This window comes from Pseudorca crassidens, chromosome 11 (assembly GCF_039906515.1).
Source record: "Pseudorca crassidens isolate mPseCra1 chromosome 11, mPseCra1.hap1, whole genome shotgun sequence".
NCBI lineage: Eukaryota > Metazoa > Chordata > Mammalia > Artiodactyla > Delphinidae > Pseudorca > Pseudorca crassidens.
Genome location: NC_090306.1, coordinates 43,710,586 through 43,725,823, shown reverse-complemented (window position 1 = coordinate 43,725,823; position 15,238 = coordinate 43,710,586). Strand labels below are relative to the sequence as shown.

The window sequence follows — 15,238 nt, the reverse complement described above, 5'->3', positions numbered from 1 at the left end:
GTCTGGCTTTGACTCTGGAATCTGACCATTGGCCTCCCTCTTACAGGATTCTGAACACGACCCTCTTTGAGAGTTGGGAGATGATCGGGCCCTATCCGTCCTGGTGGCTCTTCAATGGCCTTCTCCTGATCCTACAGGTTCTGCATGTCATCTGGTCCTACCTAATTGCACGAATTGCTTTCAAAGCCTTGATCCGAGGAAAGGTGAGGATGAAAGATGGCTTCTTTCTTTGGGGCTGAGTGGGAAAATAGGTATTACCCAGCAAAGAGCCTAGGGCTCCAAAGTTTCCATCTTTTCTTTAAGTATGAGTGTTTAGCCATCTAAGACATGACTTAGATGTCAGAGGAAGGATCTGCCTTCTTCCTGTCCCTTAGGAATGACCATTGTAAAATAATAAACAGGATTAGGTTTGGAGATGACCTCAACCATTTCCTACCCCTTACCTACCTACTTTGTGGATTTCATATTTTTGTTTTTAGCATGGGAACCTTTTTTCAAAGGAAATCATATGCAGAGCTCCAAGATATACACTGTATAAAAGCAGAGATGTTAGATTGCCTAGGAGTAGTTTGGTAAGTCGCAAGCCACCCCAAGATGGCCACACTGTGATGTTCAAGATATGGTTTATGTAAGGGACTAAGTACCGATCTCACCTTACTGTTGTATGAGGCAGGGGTCTTAAGTGAGATAGGTCTTTAGGGTTTCAAATACCCATCTTATGCCAAGAGCCCAAAAGCATAAAGAAAGATCATTCAGTGATAAAACTCATAACTGAATTTTGCAAATTCTGAACAGTCAGACTGTGTTAGCCTGCGGGCTGGGGATTCAGCCTTCGGTAATACACAATCCCAAGGGGAGGGGCTCTGGTAGAGGATACACTGACTCTAGGACAAAGGGATGGAATGTTTCCCAGGAATATATGATCCCTTGTGTCGCTATTCTTTTTTTGTTTTGTTTTGTTTTTGTTTTTTTGCGGTACGCGAGCCTCTCACTGTTGTGGCCTCTCCTGTTGCGGAGCACAGGCTCCAGACGCGCAGGCTCAGTGGCCATGGCTCACGGGCCCAGCTGCTCCGCGGCATGTGGGATCTTCCCGGACCAGGGCACGAACCCGTGTCCCCTGCATCGGCAGGCAGGCTCTCAACCACTGCGCCACCAGGGAAGCCCTTGTGTCGCTATTCTTTATGGCTGCAATTGGTTTCAGAACTTGCTTAGTGTGCCTGTGCATCTTGCTGTAGCTACTGGACATCTCTCTTCTCCCCTGCTCTTTCCTGACCAGGTGACCTATCCAGGAGGGATTAGACCCAGACTCTGTACTCTCCACTCTTTTCTCACCTCCTTCCTTTTTTCTATGCCTGGTGGGAGCTGGACAGTTTCATCTCTTGCATGTAAGTGTATCTGTGCTTCTGGTGTTCAGTGAAGCATGTCTGTCTGAATGTGTTTCTCTTCCTTCCTGCTTTCCATTCTGTTTCCCTGGGTTGTATCAGAGCATATATCTCTCCTGACTCCAGCCACGGTGCCAGTCGGGTGAATGGTCACATGGGAGGCAGCTACTGGCTGAAGAGTAAGGTGGTTGGTATGGGGACTTCAGCGTAGATGGACTTGTAGGGCTGCTGACAGCCTGCTCCTCTGGGCCTCCCCGCATCTGCACTCCTGTGACTAGGGGGTGTGCAGGGCACTGAGGAGAATCAAAGAAAATATTTTCACTTCTTTAAAAAACTCTGCCATTTTATATGGAGCTCAGGTTGGGCCATTGTTGAATGGAGCTCAAGTTGCCAGGTTCTTTTTCCTAAATTGAGGCAAGATTAGAGTCTACTCATTTTTTTTCCCCTTTCTGTTTTTCCTTTCCTTCCCACCCACCCATTGCCCCCCTCCTTTTTGAGCCTCCCTTTCCCTCAAATTTAGACACACTGCCCTCTGGTGGAAATTTCCTAAAGATCAGATAATCAGTTCATCTGGGTTCAGAGGTCGATAGCTATAATAAACCATAGAATCTTAGAGCTAACCAAAGCAATTCCCCCACCCCTTGGCAATAGCAATTGTAGTTTTGTTTCCTTCTCACCCCCTTCTCTTAGTTACTTTAAAAAAACAAAAACAACAAAAAAAACACATTTATTATCCTTCAGTTCGGGAGGGCAAAAGTCTGACATAGGTTTCACTGGGTTTCTCTCCTTTACTTTTATGGTCCACGGTAGAGAATCTGAAATACTGTGCTTGGTATGCAGGATAGTTTAGATTGAAAAACACTGCTCTAATCCAAATCCTTCATTTGAAAATATAGAACAAAAAGCTGAGGTTGAAAGGTAAAGATTCATAGAGAGTAGCATGATTGGGACTGGGATTTTTTACTCGCTGACTGCCAGTCTACTTTTCTTTTCACCATACTGTGTATCTTGGGGTTGCTCAAGAGAAGTAACTATCAACACCCTATGACCCTAGTCATAGGGTGTCAATAGTTGAGCCCAGGAAGAGCCCAGTTGTGGATCAGCTTTGGGGATAAAGCAAAACTCTGGATAACCAAAACTGCAGTGGCCACACCACCAGAAGATAGAAGCAATGATGATAGCCATATGTATTGTTTGTGTTGGCCTTTTCTTTTCTTGAGGTACAATAGGAGAAAGGGTGTCTGTGGAGTTTCCTTCAAACCTAAACCATAACTGGGTGAATGATTTCAGCTCTTTTAGGCTGTTCCTGAAAGATAAACTCCTCTACCAAGATGGCTACTTATTCCATTCAGAACAGAATTAGAGATGATGAGAGAGAAACCCAGAAAGCAGGCAAAGGATATTCACAACAGTCTCTGTGGTCCAGATAGTATTTTGAGTCAGGTGCCACCAGAAAGTAGGCCAGATTGGGAGCAATGCCCAAACATGGGCTCTGTGGACTTTGTCTGTCTTATGATTCTAGAAAAGTTCTGTCCTTACCTTTTCTACCTTTGGCCTCATCCCACCCAGGTATCTAAGGATGATCGCAGTGATGTGGAAAGCAGCTCAGAAGAAGAAGATATGACCAGTAGCACAAAAGGCCCCTGTGGCCGCAGCTCCAGCAATGGTGCCGGTCGGGTGAATGGTCACATGGGAGGCAGCTACTGGCTGAAGAGTAAGGTGGTTGGTATGGGGACTTCAGCATAGATGGACTCGTAGGGCTGCTGGCAACCTACTCCTCTGGGCCTCCCCGCATCTGCACTCCTGTGACTAGGGCGTGTGCAGGGCACTGAGGAGAATCAAAGAAGCAAATATTTTCACTTTTTTAAAAAAACTCTGCCATTTTGTATTTAATAGCCTCCAGGTTCTTTCAGTAATGTTATTTGCTCTGTGTGTGCGCGTGCGTGTGTGCATATGTGTGCACATGTGCATATGCATTTGTGCATATGTGTGAGTTTCGTTGCCTAGGTTGGAGCACAAGCCTGGTCCCCTTTGAACCCACCTCAATCCCAGATTTGGCTGCATCTTGAATTATGCTGGCTCCAGAGAGTCCCCTCCCTTGTTGCCCATGGCTCTTGAAGTTCTGGCCATCTGAATGGAGCAGCTAAGTTCACTCCAGGTTTCTGCACTGTTCCTCCTTTGGAGATGGAATATTTCACACGACGTTATATAGAAACAGACAACCATGAATGGATGGCCAGGATTGCTGTGGCCCCTAGCTAGGTCCCCTTCCTGCCACCTGGTAGTGATGGACAGCTGCTGATAGATACCCTGCTCTTTATTCAGTGGTACGCAGGGAGTTGGGGGGTGGGAGGAACAGGTGAGCTGAGGGCTGGAGGACAACAGCCACTGGGTGAGTTGTTAACGGTTTATACTATTGTTTACTCTTCTGTGATTAAAAGTGCTTCAACCCTCATCTGCTGTCTCAACCTCTTTAGTGACTCTGTCCCCAATCCCCTGAACCCATAATCTAATTAAGAACTTTTTCACGTCTGATTCTAGAGGCCATTGGACACCAAGTTTTTCCTTTCTGTGCATGCTGGAAAGAGAGCGCCTGCATTTTAGGGCTTTATATTTTAAGAAAAAATAAACATGTGTAGTGACCATAAGAAAAAATACTGAGCAGATGAAAGCATGTATATTACTAAAGCAACAAAGGCTGTGGTTGAAGAGCTAAGACACCTTGAGTATTTCCTGTATTTCCCATTTTATTGAATACAGAAACTGCCAGTTAACATCTTAAGATTGCGATAAGTGAGTCTAAGCAGATGTTTTCTCTTTTAGTTCTGTTTTTCTCTTTTAGCCTATGGAGAAAAAGTCTTCCTAATCTAGATTTTTCTCTAGTTGAGGTCAAGGCAAAATTACTAATAGTAGTATTCATCTCTTAAAATAGTTTTCCATTTAGTGAATATTCAGATTACCAAAATATTTCCAGATGCTCTTGTGTACATTAAGACATATGGTGTGCTTCATTGTTAGGGAGATGGATAAAAATTGAAAGAAGTAGGTTATTGTTCTAAGAATCAGATACTCATTTGATGTTCATTGACATCATTGGGATATTGACTCTACTAAACTTACTGAGTGGCTGGATTTTAAAAAGACTTACTATAGGGCATGGAAAAATTAAGTTCTAAAAAGTCTTACATAGTTATTTGGTCAGAGCTAGTCAGGAAGACTAAAAGACTAGGGTCTTACATTTAGTTCCTCAATTTGCCGTATTGTTGAATAAATTAGTAATTATGAAATATGAATGAAAATGCTTTTGAAAGTCAGACAAGGTATGTATATTGCCTTTTGAACAATTGCTTTGTAAATACAATCTGAATTAGTTGGCCCAGTTAATCTGACAAAAGATGCAACCAAGTGGTATAATAATTAAAGTAATAATTGCTAACACATAGCTCTTTATTACATGCCAGGTACTGTATTAAGCACTTTACATATGATTAAAATACAGCAAAATAGGTTAACTTGCCTAAATTCAAACAGCTAGTAAAGAATCAAACTCAGAGTCTCTGTTCTTAACCACTATACTGTAACACTTCCCAAGACTTCATATGAGGAAGAATAGTTGTTGAAGAAGCATTTAGCCAGAGGCATAGACTGATTAGAGTTAGCCTTGGATGAGTGAATTGAGATTAGGGTCAGTTATAGGAACAGGGTCTTGTTCTAAAGAGGAACTATATGCATATAGCTGGAGTGGGAGATGAGAGAGAGGTTGCTAGGGAGTTTGAATACAGAGCCGGAAGATAATAGTGTTAACGGGGGGGGGGGGGGGGTTGGTGGGGGGGGGCAGCAAGACTGTCATGAGGCCAGTTTTATAGATGGCCTGGGAAGGTTTTATGCCTGAGAGGAAGGCCCCAAATCAGTGCAGAGCAGGTTAGATGCAGACCCATCATCCCTACCCAAGAACTAGGAATATTTGTAAGAGAAGCAAGGCATTACCTCTCCTCTGTTGAATGTAAAAGAGTTTTAACTTTATTATTTATTGAAAAGATAACATGTTTGTATAGTGCTTAACTGCTTTGAAGATGATTTCACAACATCAAAAAGTGAACTTCAGAACACTGCTGTAAAAGTAGGGATTGTTATCCCCATTCCATAAATGAATGTTCTGATTGTCTATTACAATGTAACTAACCACCTGAAAACGTAGTGGCTCGAAAGAACAATTTATTATTTCTCATGGTTTGGTTGGTTGAATGAGCCCAGTTGGAAATATCTCATGTGGTTGCAGTCAGATGGCAGCCGGGAATGGAGTAGTTTAAAGACTCAACTGAGCTGGATGTCAAAGATGATTAACTGGTCTGGCTAGAAGTTAATGCTGGCTGTTCCCTGGGAACTCTGTCGGGGCTATCAACTAACGTACCTAAACGTGGCCTCTCCGTGCCTTGGGCTTTGCTCAGGTGGTTGCATTCCATGATGCAGGGAGCAGAAGTCACTAGGACCATTAAGAATGTTGACTGGGGGAATTCCTCGGCGGTCCAGTGGTTAGAGCCGCCAGCGCTTTCCCTGGTGGCCCAGGTGCAATCCCTGGTAGGGGAGCTAGGATCCTGCAAGCTGAGCGGTGTGGCCAGAAAAAAAAAAAGAGAATGTTGACTGGAACTGGCACACATTACTTCCACTATATCCTGTTGATCAAAGTAGTCACAGGGACCACCTAGATACGAGGAGGTGGTGAGATAGATTCTACCTCTTGAAGCAGTGGCGAGGTCACTGCAGAAGAGCATGGGGAACGGGAGGTATGGTTGCATACACCTTTGAAAAATTCAGTCTGCCACAGTTAGAAAACTGAGTCTCAGAAGTTGTTCAAAAAACACAAACATCTTAGATTGCCTATCATGTATCATGAGCTTTCGCATTATCATAATCCTAAAAATAATCATATGAGTTTGGTTAGTGGGTGATAGTATGCTGATTTTTTGGGGTTTTTTTAAAATTTTATTTATTTATTTTTGGCTGTGTTGGGTCTTCGTTTCTGTGCGCCGGCTTTCTCTAGTTGCAGTGAGCGGGGGCCACTCACTGTCACAGCCTCTCTTGTTGCGGAGCACAGGCTCCAGATGCACAGGCTCAGTAGTTGTGGCTCACGGGCTTTGTTGCTCCGCGGCATGTGGGATCTTCCCAGACCAGGGTTCGAACCCGTGTTCCCTGCATTGGCAGGCAGACTCTCAACCGCTGCGCCACCAGGGAAGTCCTAGTATGCTGATTTTAAACCAAGTTCTTCAGACTTTAGGTCCAGTATGCCTGCAGGAAGATATTTTCAGTTCAATAAAATATTTATTTAGTGCCTACTTTATGATAGGCACTGTGGCAGAGAAGCTGGGGACACAAAGATGAACAAGATCTGGTTTCTACTTCAGAGATCTCAGACTGCAGTTAGGAAAGGAAAAAAAATGATACAATGTGATAACAACTATTCTAAATTATTCTTGGCAAGGTGGGAGAAAAGTTGAAGGTGGAGCTGGGCCATTAAAGATGAGTAGAGCTTTGCCAGGAAAACAGGAATAGGAAGGTGTTATGTTTGGAAGAGATGGGAGGATATGAAAGCTATCAGTTCTGTCTTAATGTAGACTAAAATAATCTGAGACAAATATTCAGGAATGGTGGATAAAGTTGTGGTGGTTTTTTTCTTTTTCTTTAATGCACAGCTGAGCTTCCAAGAAAGGGACACAAAAGATGCAAAGGTACTGAAAACGAGAGCAGAAGGCAAAACAGCTGATGCAGTTATTGAAGGGAGAGGAGAATATACCCTAAGGACTTGGGTTTTAATGCTGACAAGAGACAAGATTGTGGCCCCATGCAGAAAGCTGAAACTGAGACCTCCAGTTAAAGCTGGGACCCGGAAAGAGCAACAGCAAAAGGGGGAAGCTATCAAAAATTCACACAGTTGGCAAAAGGAGAAAGCAAAGAAATTTGAATGCTTGGGCTTGTGGGGTCAGGATGCTCCTGAGAATTTTCTCAATTTCTGGGCCCACACTTCATGTGAATCTGAGAACCTGAATGTATACTTCCTGTGTGGTCTGGGAAACATCACACCTCCAACCCCATCCCCAGGTAAGAACTTGCAGGAAAACTGATTTCAGATCAATTATCTATGGGACTGCTCTGGAAAGACCTGTACATGATGATGCAGACGATGTGGGATTCTTATACTACCACCAGCACCCCCCACCAAATAAAAAAGTTCCAAAAGATTTCCTCAAACCTGCAGCACATATAACTAACAAAATACAAGTATCCAGAGTATGAATAATTTTAAAAATGACAAAGCCCAATAGCAAGAAGAGGAGAGGGGGAGGGAGCAAAGGATATGCATAGGTAATTCCTAGAGGGTGTATGCCAATGGATAATCAATAAAAAGGTGATCATCCTTACTGGAAATCCATGATATGTAAATTAAAATGAATAGAAACCCCTTGACGCCAACAGAATGAGGAAGTGTTGCTGGTGAGAGTACATTGACATAACTGCTTTGGAAAAGCAACTTAACAACTAGTAAAGCTAAATATTAGTAATTGGTCTTTTATAGAAACTAGTACAAGGATACTCATTGCATTGCTGTTAATAAGAGGGAAAAAGCGGAAGAGACTCAGTGATCTTTCACTAGAGGAATGGAATAAATTGATTTACTCATGTAATTGGAATATTATACAGCAATTAAAATGAAGAGCTAAGTTTTCCTATTAATATGGATCTATTAGTCTGAACCAGTAGGACATATATATATTTATGTATAAATTTTTAAAAAATGTATTATAGGGAATTGGTTCATATGGTTTTGGAGGCTGAGAAATCTCAGGATCTGCAGTCAGCAAGCTGGAGATCCAGGAAGGCTGATGGTATAGTTCCAATCTGAGTCCAAAAGCCTGACAACCAGGAAAGCCGGTGGTGTAAGTCACAGTCCAACTCCATAGGCAGGAGAAGACCAGTGTCCAGCTCAAAGACAGTCAAGTAGACAGAAAGACTGCCCTCTTACTCCATCTTTTTTTAAAAATTAAAGTATTGTTGATTTATATTATATCAGCTTCAGGTATATATTTTTTAGATTCCACATATAAGTGCCAACATAGAGTATTTGTCTTTCTCTACCTTATTTCACTTAGCATAATACCCTCCAAGTCCATCTGTGTTGTTGCAAATGGCAAATTTTCATTCTTTATGGCTGAGTAATATTCCATTTTATATATATATATATATATATATATATATATATATATATATATACACACACACACACACACACACACACACCACATTTTCTTTATCCATTCATCTGTTGATGGACACATTAGTTGCTTCCATATCTTGGCTACTTTAAATAATGCTGCTATGAACATTGGGGTACATATATCTTTTCGAATTAGTGTTTTCATTTTCTTCAGGTATATACCCTGGAGTGGAATTGTTGGATCATATGTTATTTCCATTTTTAGTTTTTTGAGGAACCTCCATACTGTTTTCCATAATGGCTGCAGCAATTTACATTCCCACCAACAGTGTACTAGGGGTCCCTTTTCTCCACATCCTTGCCAACATTTGTTATTTGTGGACTTTTTGATGATAGTCATTCTGACAGGTGTGAGATGATATCTCATTGTGGTTTTGATTTGCATTTCCCTAATGATTAGCACTGTTGAGCATCATGTGCCTGTTGGCCATCTGTGTGTCTTCTTTGGAAAAATGTCTGTTTGGGTCTTCTGTCCATTGGGTTGTTTTTTTACATTGAGTTGTATGAGCTTACTCCACCTTTTTGTTCTATTCAGGCTGTTAATGGATTGGATAAGGCCCAAACCCATTGGGGAAGGCAATCTGCTTTACTCAGTGTACAGATTCAAATATTAATCTCATCCAGAAACACCCTCTCAGGTGTACCAGGAATACTATTTAACCTTCTGTCTGGGCCTTCAGTGGCCAAGTCGACACATAAAATCAACCAGTGTGAAGGATAAATATCAGAAACATAATGTTGAATGAAAAAGGCAAGTTGCAAAAGAATATGTCCCGTTTGATGCAATTAACATTACTTTTTTTTTTTTTTTTTTTTTTTTTTTTTGCGGTACGCGGGCCTCTCACTGTTGTGGCCTCTCCCGTTGCGGAGCACAGGCTCCGGACGCGCAGGCTCAGCGGCCATGGCTCACGGGCCCAGCTGCTCCGCGGCATGTGGGATCTTCCCGGACCGGGGCACGAACCCGTGTCCCCTGCATAGGCAGGCGGACTCTCAACCACTGCATCACCAGGGAAGCCCAACAGTACTTTTTAAACCCAAAAATATATCTAGGGTACTTCTGTAGTAGACATACAGAAACATACAGCAACTGCAGGATGGATAGTGCTTATCTTTATGGAGTGGGGGGGGTGTGGATTTGGTATGAAATTTTATTTCTGGTGCTCTTCAATAAGTTTGGAATAATTCATCATTTTTAAAAACTTTTTAAATGTAAAAACAAGTATGTGGCATTTTCAGGGAACTCTGATCTGTTGCAGTTGGATCAAAGTGGCAGGAGATGAGAATAAGAAGGTTGCTTGGGGCCAGATTGTGAAGAACCTTGACAGTCAGGCCAAAGAGTTAAATTTTAGCTGGTAGGTCATGGGAGCCACAAAGTTTTAAAGCAGTAAGATGAGTCTTCTAAAAGCAGTTGTAGAGAGGGTTTTCCTAGGACTTGGAACGTAACCTAAGAGAGATAAAGAAAATGCCTTTTTTAAAAAGGGGCCTATGAATTGGCATAGGGCAGTACACAGTAGGGTTATCTGTACCACCTTCACCTCAGCCGTCGGCATACAATTCTGTTTTTTCTAGTTCAGCAAGGTCTCTCATAGGGCAGGTCTCACCAAAAAGAGTTCAGCCACAAGCCCTAAGCCTATAAAAGTAGATTTGGGATCTGCTTTCGCTCAACTGACTTCTATGAAAGACTTTTAGGAAACAATATAAAACTTTCTAGCAGCAACATGGCTTTGCTGGTAATAATTTATTATAAGGAATTGTGGCTCGTGCAGTTATGGAGGTATTCCTTGTGGCTGGTCTCTTTCCTTCATTGTCCTCTCTCTCCAATAAGGTTCTTAGGACAAGCTATAACCCTGCTACCAAAGCTGATCCTGACTAACACAGGGTGGGGAGAGCTATGGTGTCCCAAGCTTTGCCCATTAGTCCTTCTCTCCTGAGTCTTTGGCCTCTGAATAGTTGAAGAGACCAGCAAAAAGAGAATTCAATCAGCATATATTTCTTTATGTACATGTAAACACATTGAAAATGGTAGAAAAAATACACCAAACTGTTAACACAGGCAATTTCTGAGTAGGGAAATGGGAAGGGGTGTTGGGGTGGGACAGAGTGACAAGGGGCACTTTTATTTATCTGTATTTTAAAATATTTTCCATTGAAAATATATTCATGTATTGAGTCCTGACCTTAAGGAGTTACAAACTAGTAGATATGATATAAATGAACACAATTTTTTTTCTTAAACAAAAAGCAAAAAACCTGTTGAAGCAAGTGTGGCAATATGTTCAAAACAGTTAAAACAGGAATAAGTATATGGGTTTTATTTCTAAATTCCCTCAGCTTTTGTATATGTTTGTAACTCAAAAAATATTTTTGTTATAAAAGCTACATATGCTCATGGTAAAAATATGTTAAGTACATGACATCTCCATTCACCCTAATCATTATTAACAGTTTGGTATATAGCCTTCTAGAACCACTTGTCAGATAACCAAATGTATACAAATGTGTTTCTTTTAAAACAAAAATGAGATTATACCATACATATTCTGCTGGTTTTGACTGATAACATTCCATTTTATGGGTATACCGTTATTCATTAACTAATTCTTGAGCTTATTTAAGGCTCTTTACTATTAACATAATACTGCAAATAATAACCTTGTACGAAAATATTGTACAGTTGTGTGACTGTTTCTAAGGGCAAGAGTCCTAGCAGTGAAATAACTAGGTAAGAGGGTATAGACGCTTTAAATTTTTGATAGAAAAAGACTATACAAACTTGTATTGCCATTAACGAGAGATTGCCCTGTATTATTTAAGTATTAAAAGTGCTGTGAAAGGGGTGGTTGTTATGGAGTACAAGAGGTCTTAAATATCATGATAGGGAATTTGACCTTGACCCAGTAGCCAGTGGTTCTCATCTCTATAAAAAGCCTAATAGCATTTTTTTTTTCTCTTGCATAAGGCATTTAAGGGCATACATTTCCTGACATGATCTTGGGCTGTGTCCTGTAATTTTATATGAAATACTTTGTTTTATTGCTTTAAAGAAGGTAAGAAATTTCAGTTTTGGTCTTTCTCTTTGATTTGAGGGTTGCCCAGGAATATTCCATTTCCACGTAGTTGAGAATATCATTATTTATTTATAATTTTATTGGATGTGATCAGAGCATACAGTCTGTAAAATTCCTGCAATCTGTAAAATTCCTACTTTTAAATTTGTTAAAAAATTGTTTTAAATAGTCAATCAGTGTTTATAAGTGAACTGTAGATATTCACAGAAGATCTATTCTATACTTATTATATATACACACACGTGTGTATAAGGTTTGTTGTTTGTATTTTCCATTTCTTCTCAGTCCTTACTTTATTCTTCTAGTGCTGTTCAGTCTGAACAAAGTAAGATAGACTCTCAACATAATTGTATTTTTAACCTGTTCTCCTGTATTCCTAAGAATTTTTGCTTTAGTTTTTTTCATTGCTTTGTTTGTTGCAAATTTATGATAACCACCCTTCATAATTTATGTCTTTTTATATTACCAGATGATCTCTTTATTCCATTTAGTGTTTGTTAACCTTTCTTAATATTACCATTCTTGCTTTACATTCGTTTGCATTTCTGGTATGTCTTACCCATCTATTTTCAACTTCTCTTTATTAGTGAGTATGTTTATTAGAAACTATATATACTTTGGATTTGCTCTTTTAGCCCAGTCTATTAGATTTTGTCTTTTAATGGGAGAATTCAGTCTATTGATATTTAGTGTAATAACCGATGAACTTAATTATATTTCTTCATCTTAATTTGACAGCAAATAAGTCTATTCTTCTTTATTAAATATAGTTCATGCTCAGTAAATACTAAACAATTGCTTGAGTTTAGGTTTTAACAAGCTTTTTTGAAATGACAGGAGGTGCTCCAAGTGAAAATGAGGTAGGAAAGGACTGAACCTAGGCAGGGAGTAAGACTGGACGGATATATATTGGCATATTACGTATTATCTACTCTATTAGAGTTCTCCAGAGAATCGGAACCAATACATTAGAGAGAGAATAAGAGTGAGGGCAAGAGAGACTGATTTATTTCAGGGAATTGGCTAACACAGTTGTAGGGACTGGGAGGTCTGAAATTTAGAGCAGGCCGGCAGGCTGAAAATGCAGTGAAGAGTTGTTGCAGTCCAAGATCCACAGGCTGGAAACTCAGGTAGGGGTTCTATGTTACGTTCTTAATGCCGAATTCCTTCTTTGTGAACTCTGTCTTTGCTTTTAAGGCCTCAGCTGATTGGGTGAGGCCCATCCATATTATGGAGGACAACGTGCTTTACTCCAAGTTGGCTGATATGTTAATTACACCTAAAAAATACCTTCAAAGCAACATGCAGACTGATGTTTGATGAAACAACTGGGCACCATAGCCTAGCCAAGTTGAAACAAAATTAACCATCACCTCAACACCATAGCAAAAGCTGACCAAATATGAATGGATTATTTCTAAACCAGGTGGTTACAAATATTTGTAACACTCCCTTTGCTATCCTTAAATGCAATTAACATTTAACTTATCTACTGTACACATAATTTTTAAAAATCACCATAATGTTCTAATAGTAATATAAAGGATATGTTTTAAGAATTTATAATAAAATTATTTCCACATATAAATATTGGGCATAGTTACACTAGCACTCAGATGCTTGCACTTCTGTACATTCACCATGAATACAGTGGCTACAAATGCAGACTGATACTATCGTGTTGTGTCAGAGATTCAAATGCCAGGAACAGACTCTGCCATCAATGGCATGGTTTTTTGAAATGGTGAACAAAAGTTCTAAATAAACTACACTACAATCTCCCCTCCATTTATACAGTAATTGCATGCCTAGAGGATTCAGAGTACACTAAAAACTGTACAAAAAATACTTCATATTTATAGGTAAAAGAGGTTATAGGCTCAGCTAATTATAGATTTTTTCACTTGAATATTTATAGAGACATTTGATAGTTGTGCAGGACTTGGGACAGTATGTTGTATAAGACTATCCCAGACATTGTGAGAATTCTGGCATCCTTGGCCTCCACCTACCAGACGCCATACCAGACGCCAGAGATGCTTCCCAATCATTGTGACAATCAAAACACTTTCACCTCTGTTGTGTGTGTGGGGTGCCACTTCTGCTGAGAACTACTGTAGTAAATAATAAGAAGCTATCAAAAGTATTTTTTCTCCCCTCAACTTTTTGAGAAATCGGAAAAAAAAAAAAAACAGAAAAACATTAAGAATGCTGTATGCTCTCATATTTCCAATACCCCAAATTAATACCTCTAACATTTTGTCTTACTTCAAATCTTATTTTTAAAAGAAATAAAAAATTAGAGACCTGTGACATTGTGATATAATAAATATATAATTGGTCTTAGTCCCAGGTTCTTGGCACAGAGCTTCTAAGACCCTTGGGAATCTCCAGAGTGATATATCTTTTTATTTGCTAATGAGGTTACTCTTGGTGGGCCCCTAGATAGTTTCAGGTTGGGAGCTGGTTGCCAGAGGAACAAGACAAGGCAGATTAGAAGGCTGAAACTTTCAGCCCCACATTCCCGATCTCCTGGGAGGGGAGAGGTGCTGGGGATTGGGTTAATCATTGAATGGCTGATGATTTAATCATGCTTATATAATGGAACCTCCATTAAAACTCTATAAACAGTGAGGTTCAGAGAGCTTCTGGGTGGAACACATAGAGATGCTGATACAGGGATGGGCCCTATGCATCTCTTCCATTTGGTTGTTCCTGAGTGGTATCCTTTATAATAAACTAGTAATAATAAATAGTTTCTCTGAGTTCAGTCACGTGAGCCATCACAGCAAACCTGAGGAGGAGGTCGTGGGAACGGATCTGTAGCTGTCAGGCAAAGTTTGGGTGACCTGGGCACCCCACTACTTGTGAATGATTGAGCCCTTAACCTGTGGTGTCTGCGCTAACTCCACGTAGCTTAGTGGCAGAACTGAACTGCAGGACATAGTTGGTGTCTGGAGAGTTGGAGAATTGTTTGGTGTGGGAAAAACATATTTGGTGGTAGAAGTGTTGTGAGTAGAGGAAACAGTTTCCATTTAAGACCCCCCCTCTGCCCTCTTCCACCTCACCTCATCCCCAATGTAACGACTACTATTGTCCTTTCAATCTATTTTTTATACTTTTATAATCACATATGTATCCATAACAACATAGAATATGAATTTCCCCATGGGTTTGTGATGTATCCTCTATCATATTCAATTTCTCACAGATACACTGATCTGTGTCTGAGTTTATTATTCTGTGCCATTGATCTGTTTGTCTGCTCCTGCACTAGTACCACAACATTTAGATTACTATTAGCTTTCTACTATGTCTTGATATCTGGTAACCCCAACCCATCTTCTTTGTTTCTTTTCAAAACTGTCTTAGATACCTGTGCTTTTAAAGATTTTTTTAGAGAAAAAGTGGTGTCTTCTATAGATACTTGGCCCAGCATGGGAGCGTGAAGAGTCAGAGAAACCTTTTAGGAAAAAGAGGATAGAAAGGATGTTCCATTTAGAGAGAAAGAAAGAACA

General features: G+C 40.3%; 1 protein-coding gene across 4 annotated transcripts in view; it reads left to right on the top strand.

Annotated features, from left to right (window-relative positions):
- The window catches only part of CERS5 (ceramide synthase 5), a 34,317-nt gene extending 30,480 nt beyond the window's left edge, over nucleotides 1-3,837 (top strand). For 3 of the 4 annotated variants that reach the window (XM_067696499.1, XM_067696501.1, XM_067696502.1), the window contains 2 exons: nucleotides 47-203; nucleotides 2,952-3,837. In XM_067696499.1, the coding sequence (XP_067552600.1) occupies nucleotides 47-203; nucleotides 2,952-3,128 (334 nt within the window). In that variant the 3' untranslated portion in view covers nucleotides 3,129-3,837. Of the gene's footprint in view, nucleotides 1-46; nucleotides 204-1,276; nucleotides 1,386-2,951 lie in introns of all 4 variants that reach the window. The other variant, XM_067696500.1, reaches the window with a different exon arrangement.
- The last annotated feature ends 11,401 nt before the right edge of the window (nucleotides 3,838-15,238 follow it).